The 8,450-nt window shown below is 41.0% G+C and overlaps 1 protein-coding gene across 1 annotated transcript; it reads right to left on the reverse strand.

The window, feature by feature from the left end:
* Positions 1–1,181: 1,181 nt before the first annotated feature.
* On the reverse strand, positions 1,182–3,472 carry LOC106612111 (DNA damage-inducible transcript 4-like protein). The gene is made up of 2 exons (XM_014212990.3): positions 3,169–3,472; positions 1,182–2,458 (listed from the first exon to the last, which is right to left on the reverse strand). Exons 1-2 carry the CDS (start codon positions 3,335–3,337, stop codon positions 2,010–2,012), a joined length of 618 nt encoding a protein of 205 aa, XP_014068465.2. The 5' UTR covers positions 3,338–3,472; the 3' UTR covers positions 1,182–2,009.
* Between the last annotated feature and the right edge of the window lie 4,978 nt (positions 3,473–8,450).

Below are 8,450 nucleotides of genomic sequence, written 5' to 3' on the forward strand. Positions count from 1 at the left end.
GAATAACCATACTCCTATAAGTAATATCAATAATAATATTTAGTCCTATATAGCCTTTGCAAAGTCATCAACAGCTATTGTTTCAGTTCAACTCAGGGTTCAACTAAAAATAAACAATACACATAGGTCTAGAGTTTCAAGCTTTGGTTGATTTCAAATGTCATTGTCAAGTTAGTAATGAATATGTTGGATTCATGTCTCCATTTTAACCAAAAAGTTAATAGGACTAAATCAAATCAAACTTTAAATAGTTCTTTAATGTTTTAGTTGGAGACGTGAATCCAACATATCAATTATTAATTGGTAGACAAGTCAGTGGCACAAAATATACATCTCCTTCAAATGTTTATTTGGTTGCGTTGACAACCACACCCAATTCAATATCACTTTTGCAATACAGTAAAAAGCCTATTAACTTGATGACGAGTTAACAAATCATGTTGGATTCTCCAAATTAACCAAAAAACTCAAGTTAAATAATAGGATTAAACCAGTGACAGATTAAACTATCCAAGCAGTAAATCCATCTCTTTTAAATGTTGATATTTGGTTGAGTTGTCAAACGAACACAATGCGATATGACTTTTGTAATACTGTAAATAGCCTAAAGTTAAGACTCTTACAAACTAATGTAAAAAAAATGATTCAACCTTAAAATGAATAGCACATCCATGGCCACATTCTGAGGTTACTATAACTATCAACGTCTTACGTAATCACAGAGAGCCTTAATGTTCCAGATGGCATGCGAAGGTCGCAGGTCTGTAGAGATCTTCATAATATAAAACATCTGTGCAGAATCTCAACCAGCATTGATCACTTGCACTATTAATGTAATCTCAACCAACTGTAATCCAGGTCATTTGGTTGTGCTATTAAATGAAGCACAGTAAGTTATTTAAAGAAACTAAATATCTGACATTGTATTCCCATTTGAACATTGTGATTTTAAATCCTTGAAAGTGCAGTGATAATATATTTACATGAGAACTAAATCAGTTTTTCCATTGGAATTTGGTTGTGCTTTTAGATGGTTGAAAGCAGTGATAACCCATTGGGAATTCATTTCAACGTTGAAATGACGTGGTGTGCCCAGTGGCATGTCTACTGTATGTTAGTGGGAGTACAATACAGTAGTAACTGAGTGTTGAACTTCATGTACAGTTTAGTTTCTCAATTCATTGTGTTTTGCTCAACTGTTTATTAGAGATTAGGAGAATTGAAAACAATGGTAATGTCAGTCTAAATTTTGACAGACCCAAGTTGAGACCTTCAGGTCTTGGGTATAAAGTATAGACATTGAAGTTTGACAGCTCTAATGATTAAAAGAGTATGGCAACACTGAAAAGGATACTGTGCAAAAACATTTTTTTCACTTTAACAATACAAACATTTGCACACAGGGTTAGGGGCAATACCAGCTTGCCTTCCCTCTGCTTTCACATCCAACATGAGGTTCCCATGGTTTTACAAAATAATGTACAATTATGTTGCACAACAAAATATGTGCAAAAAACAAACTATGGCTGTTATTGTACAGATGTAGGATCTTAATTTGAGAACCATGCAATGCAGAAAATGTTTTACTTGTATTGTATTTGAGGTTCAAAATGGCTTCTGAAGTTTAATTCCCACTTAGAAATTTTAGATATTTTTCTTAAGGGAAAATCATATCAACCCTTACAAAAAACTGTCCATTAATTATAATTGACATAATTCACATTTCCTGTTGCTGCAGGATTATTTCCCTGCTGTAGCAAACTGGCTCAAATGAAGATCCTACATTTGTACAGAACTTTAACACATTTCACCCCCTGCTAGGACCAGCAAGGTAACATGCATTCTGTGCTTTTTTCGAACTAGGCCAACTCAAATTTTCCAGTGCATATACAGAGCAAAACTTTCATTCGAATTTTAAAACTCCAATACAGATGTACATTGACATTTAGTGCACAAGAAAAACATCAGTGGTGCAGAGCTGTGGTGTTGATCCCTGATCAGAAATGATCTCAGCTAAACTCGTGTATGACAGGGCTCGCGGAGGAATACAATTTCTTCTTGACCAGCCGGTACTGGGGTCGTAATTTCAACAACTTGTCGGTAACGAATATGTGCTTGAGAGGAGGCCAACCGTCTTTGTCCAGCTTGAACACTACAGACAGCTCGAAGGTAGGAGTAACGGTCGGGTCGGGTGATATAGTGCCCAGCGTCTGCAGCTGAAGGCCCTGTTTTGTCTCCAAATAGACCTGTATGAAGGCCCCGCGGAGCCCACACGGTTCTCCAACTGAGGAACGCACCACGTCCCGGGCAACCTTTGCGGTCAGCGGGCGGGGAAGCAGCAGCACCCGGCAGCGCAGATTCGATTCTTTAGCTTCAGAGAGACAACTCTCGATCTGCCTGATCATGTCCTGCTGGAGTATTCGCTCCTCACAGTCTAGAGTCATTTCAGAGTCCAGACCTGAAAAAGAGAATGATGTGTTAATATATTGCTGATGAACCATGAGTTGAAGTTGTACAGTCTATACTTTTGTATTACAGACATTTGATAAGACCTATACTATTTCACTTAGGCCCATTTAAATGATTCAGCCTACTATTCAATAGCGTTGCAATAATACATTTCAAACCATCTTAAATTGCCTTATTTTGATGATTGGTCTTATAATACTACATACTCAGTATAATGTCCCGTCTGGCTCAGTTGGTGGAGCATGGCTCTTGCAACGCCAGAGTGTGTTCGACTTCAACCGGACCAGTACGAACAATGCATGCTCTCACTAGGCTACTGTAAATCGCTCGGGATTAGAGCTTCTGCTTAATGACTAAAATGTAACATTGTAACAGACTATTATCTATTGTGCAACATTTTTTACATTGATCGTCAAAATAAGGCAATGTATTAGCAACTTTAAACGAGACAGAGCTCGGTTTAATTAATGAAGCTGACACAGTCATGAGCAGTCGGCTACACAGTAGACTATCTGGTTGCATCAGCTACATTAATATCTACCACCGCTTGGAATGGTCAAAACCTATGAGTCCGAGGCTAAAGTTGACAAAAGGCCTATAAAAGTCACCAGAATGAACTGACAGTTATAATAAGCCATTATTTATAACAGTACATATATCCGATGAAATACAAACTTAGATTTCAGAACAGAGCCTTACTTGAAGAGTACCTTTCCTCGATGAATTCGCAACTTTCAAGGCTGCCCCGACGGGTATCTTTTTTGTTGCTCGACGTGATTTGATAGAGAAACTTTCGCTCGACTACGCTATCCTCTTCAGACATAATGAGCATTCCGTGTCCGAAGACCAAAGCCGGGGTATAGACCATTGTGATTTATTCTCTATCTCCAGTACTCCACTTAGTGATACAGGTTTTCGGTGTATTCCCTCCATGTAGAAGTCAGTTGATTGAAGTCGTTGGAGCACTCACGGTGTTTAAATAGTAATCCTTGGTTGCTTCAGCTGCTCACGTCTGGGACTGCCTCCTTGGTTACCATAGCAGCGCGACGGTGAGCAACTGCTGAAAGGGGTTGAATCAGCCTCACGCCACATGCCTAGACATTGCACTGACTGCCCTCTCAGTACTGACAATATCACCCGTTTTATCCAATATTCTGTGCCATTTATGTTATTAGAAAGGTTTATTGTTAGGTTATCAAGAAAATAAAAGTATCCAACTCTCATACACTACATGACCAAAAGTATGTGGACACCTGCTCATCGAACATCTCATTCTAAAATCATTGCCATTAATATGGAATTGGTCCCCCCTTTGCTGCTATAACAACCCCCACTCTTCTGGGAAGGCAGTCCACTAGATGTTGGAACATTGCTGCAAGAGCATTAGTGAGGTCGGGCACTGATGTTGGGCGATTAGGCCTGGCTCGCAGTTGGTGTTCCAATCCATCCCAAAGGTGTTCGATGGGGTTGAGGTCAGGGCTCTTTGCAGGCCAGTCAAGTTCTTCCACATCGATCTCAACAAACCATTTCTGTATGGACCTGGCTTTGTGCACGGGCATTGTCATGCTGAAACAGGAAAGGGCCTTTCCCAAACTGTTGCCACAAATATATATGTATATTTAATATATATATATATATCCCCCCCCCCCCCCCCCCCTATTGTGTTATTGACTGTATGTTTTCTTTATTCCATGTGTAACTCTGTTGTTTGTGTCGCACTGCTTTGCTTTATCTTGGCCAGGTCGTAGTTGTAAATGAGAACTTGTTCTCAACTAGCCTACCTGGTTAAATAAAGGTGAAATAAAAAAGAAATTTAAATTAAACATTTTAAAAAAGTCGGAAGCACAGAATTGTCTAGAATGTAATTGTATGCTGTAGTGTTAAGATTTCCCTTCACTGGAACTAAGGGGCCTAGCCGAACCATGAAAAACAGCCCTACACCATTATTCCTCCTCCACCAAACTTTACAGTTGGCACTATGCACCTGGGCAGGTAGCGTTCTCCTGGCATCCACCAAACCCAGATTTGTCCGTTTGACTGCCAGATGGTGAAGCGTGATTCATCACTCCAGAGAACGCGTTTCCACTGCTCCAGAGTCTAATGGCGGGGAGCTTTACACCACTCCAGCCTACGCTTGGCACTGCGCATGCTGATCTTAGGCTTGTGTGCAGCTGCTCGGCCATGGAAACCCATTTCATGAAGCTCCTGATGAACAGTTCTTGTGCTGACGTTGCTTTCAGAGGCAGTTTAGAACTCGGTAGTGGGACTACCATTTCGCGGCTGAACCGTTGTTGCGCCTAGATGTTTCCACTACACAATAACAGTACTTACAGTTGACCGGGGCAGCTCTAGCAGGGCAGACATTTGTTGAACTGACTTGTTTTGTAAGGTAGCATCCTATGATGGTGCCAAGTTGAAAGTCACAGCCCGTCAGTAAGGCCATTCTACTGCCAATGTTTGTCTATGGAGATTGCATGGCTGTGTGCTCGATTTTACACACATGACAGCAATTGGTGTGGCTGAAGTCGCCGAATCCACTAATTTGAAGGGCTGTCCACATACTTTTGTATGTATAGTGTATTTATAAAAAATGTTTTTATACTGTTCTAAATATAATTGATGACAGAATTATGGATACCCAGGCCTAATGTAGGCCTAAAAAGATAAGGGGGTTATCGAACCTAAGCCTAACATGATTTATTGTATATTGGAGGTGGTTGGCTTAATTCCCTTTTGATGAATCCCTTTATAAATATGTCACCTGAGGGTTCCCGGAATACACTGGAATACACTCACTGCTCTGTTCCCTCTACCTGTGCCTGTCGGTCTAGACAAGGCCAGCCCAGCCAGCCACGAGCGTTACCTGGGCTGAGTCACAGGTGAATCACATGGCCTGACATTCACTGATCAGGCAGGAAGGGAATTTCCAATGAGCCTTGGATCCTCCCTTCTCCCCCTCCCCCCTCTCCCTCTCTCCCTTGGCTCTTTCAACACCCACACCACATTGTTTCAGACATGGTGAAATGAATGAGTATCTGGAAGAGTAAGTGTTTTCTCAGCATGCCACTCTTTCACACACAGGCCTTGTAGTGTGTATTAGAAATGAGAATACAAGTCTCACACTATCTATAAACCTATGTGCTATATTTAGGCTCAGGTGTTGCTGGACCTGTCAAGAATCTATGGCTGGACCTGTGCCCCAGGACGGAGTCTGACTGTAACAGCATTCAGTTATGAGTCACAGAAAAGGAAATTTACCCTTTTAGGACTCCAGCTGTACATCACCAGCCTATCATCTTCAGCCCTGCCCACATCATTATGATGTCTAAACAGTAAATAACAAGTTCACTGTCTTTCTATGGAAGTGAATGGAAACTACAGAATGTGTTGGTCTGTGGAGCTTACCACTGTGTCTGGCTGGGCTGATGCAGACATCCTCTCCTTTCATTTGTCGTGTTTTTTGTGTGTGTGTAAGTGTGTGCGTCCATGTGTGTGTGTGTTTGCTCACAGGTATCATCAGCTTCCTCATCAGATTGAGAACAGGTATTCACAGGTTCTTCACTGATTTACCTAATTCAGGAAAGGATTGACTTAATTCAGGAAATGAATCAAATGCTACTGTACAATATACACTCTTAGAAAAAATGTGCTATCTACTGTAGAACCAAAAAGGAAGAACCCTTTTTGGTTCCAGGTAGAAGCATTTTGAGTTTCATGTAGAACCCTTTCCACAGAGAGTTCAACATGAAACCCAAAAGGGTTCCACCTGGAACCAAAAAGGGTTATCCTATGGGGACAGCCGAAGAACTCTTTTGGAACCCTTTTTTCTAAGAGTGTATCACTGATGTGCTCTATTTCTGTAAAAATGTCCTCAAAGCACATTCATTGAAGTGGAGACACTGTCAGCCCAGAACACGCCAGACCAGTCCCAGTCACCTGCTTGCTAGCTCCTGCATGGTCAATCAGCAGGTCATGTGTTGCTGTCTAGAACAATCTACAACCTTGAATCCATACACCTACTGTATAGTTTCAACTTTTCTAAACAGTATCCAAATTAGCAGTGTGTTTATGTCATTCAGTCAATCAAACGAATATGGTATCTGATGCAATCACAAAGAGGTGTTTCTAAAGGAATCATCCGGATCGTGTGTGCGTGTGCGTCTGTTCGCTGTAGATAGATAACATGACTGGTAACTTGTGACTCAGGCTCTGTTCTCCTCTGAATGATCAGCCCAGGCTCAGCTCTTAGCTCACTCCCTAGCCCCGGGCCAGGCATGCAGATATGGGATCTCTTTCTCTCTCTCTCTCTCTCTCAAATTCAAGTTGCTTTATTGGCATGAAAAACATTGTGTTGTACATTGTCAAAGCAACAATGTATACATTATACATTGTAATAAAATAATGAAGAATAATAATATAAAATTGTAGTAAATAAATTACATATAAAGAAAAAAATACAAATAATAACAACAATAAAATGGTAACAGTCAATAGTAGAAATATAATAAAGATAAAAGGTTAAACACAAAAAATGAAACTGTAACTAACTGTCAGTCTCACCATCAGTAGTAGAACTACCATCATCATTACTACTACTACCACCACCACCATTAAACTGCTATCATTATCATCACCCCTACTACCATACCATTACTATTTGGAATAATAAAGCTGTTACTATTCAGAGTCCCTCAGGCTCTCTCTTTCTCTCTCTAATTCACCCCATGGTTCAAGCATGCACCTTCTGTCTGCGCAAACATTGTAAATCCATCATAGCATTATTTTTTATTTAACTAGGCAAGTCAGTTAAGAACAAATTCTTATTTACAATGACGGCCTACCCCGGCCAAACCCAGACGACGCTGGGCCCATTGTGCGCCGCCCTATGGGACTCCCAATCACGGCCAGATGTGATACAGCCTGGATTCGAACCAGGGACTGTAGTGACACCTCTTGCATTGAGATGCAGTGCCTTAGACCGCTGCGTCACTCGGGAGCCCATACATACAGTACGGACAGATGAATTACAGAACTGAGTGTAGAACAACATGCACACAATGAGAGGAATGAGCAGGGTTGTTGTTATAACTTGACCCTGAATTCTGTTTGTTTGTTTACATACAGAGACACAACACTTACAGTATGTGGCCTTTACAGCCAACATTATTATTACACCATTAACAATGTTCTGTTGTTCCTCTGTTGTATGCAATCTGACCCTCGTACAGTGCACTCGGAAACTATTTAGACCCCTTTGACTTTTTCCACATTTTGGGATGTTACAGCCTTATTCTAAAATTGATCAAATAAATGTTTTTCCTCATCAATGTAAACACAGTACCCCACAATGACAACGCGAAAACAGGTTTTAGAAATTTTTTGCAAGTTTATAAAACATAAAAAACATAAATACATAAGTATTGAGACCCTTTGCTATGAGACTCGAAATTGAGTTTCCATTGATCGTCCTTGAGATGTTTCTACAACTTGATTGGAGTCCACCTGTGGTAAATTCAATTGATTGGACATGATTTGGAAAGTCACACACCTGTCTATATAAGGTCCCACAGTTGACAGTGCATGTCAGAGCAAAAACCAATCCATAAGGTCGAAGGAATTGTCCGTAGAGCTCCGAGACTGGATTGTGTCGAAGCATCAAAACATTTCTGTATCATCGAAGGTCCCCAATAACACAGTGGCCTCCATCATTCTTAAATGGAATAAGTTTGGAACCACCACGACTCTTCTCTCTGGTCTGATGAAGCCAAGATTGAACTCTTTGGCCTGAATGCCAAGCGTAACGTCTGGAGGAAACCTGGCACCATCCCTACTGTGAAGCTTGGTGGTGGCAGTATCATGCTGTGGGGATGTTTCTTCAGTGGCAGGGACTGGGAGACTAGTCAGGATCGAGGGAAAGATGAACAGAGCAAAGTACAGAGAGATCCTTGATGAAAACCAGCTCCAGAGCTCTTAGGACCTCA

This window comes from Salmo salar, chromosome 09 (genome assembly GCF_965601325.2).
Source record: "Salmo salar chromosome 09, fSalSal1, whole genome shotgun sequence".
NCBI classification, from domain to species: Eukaryota; Metazoa; Chordata; class Actinopteri; order Salmoniformes; family Salmonidae; genus Salmo; species Salmo salar.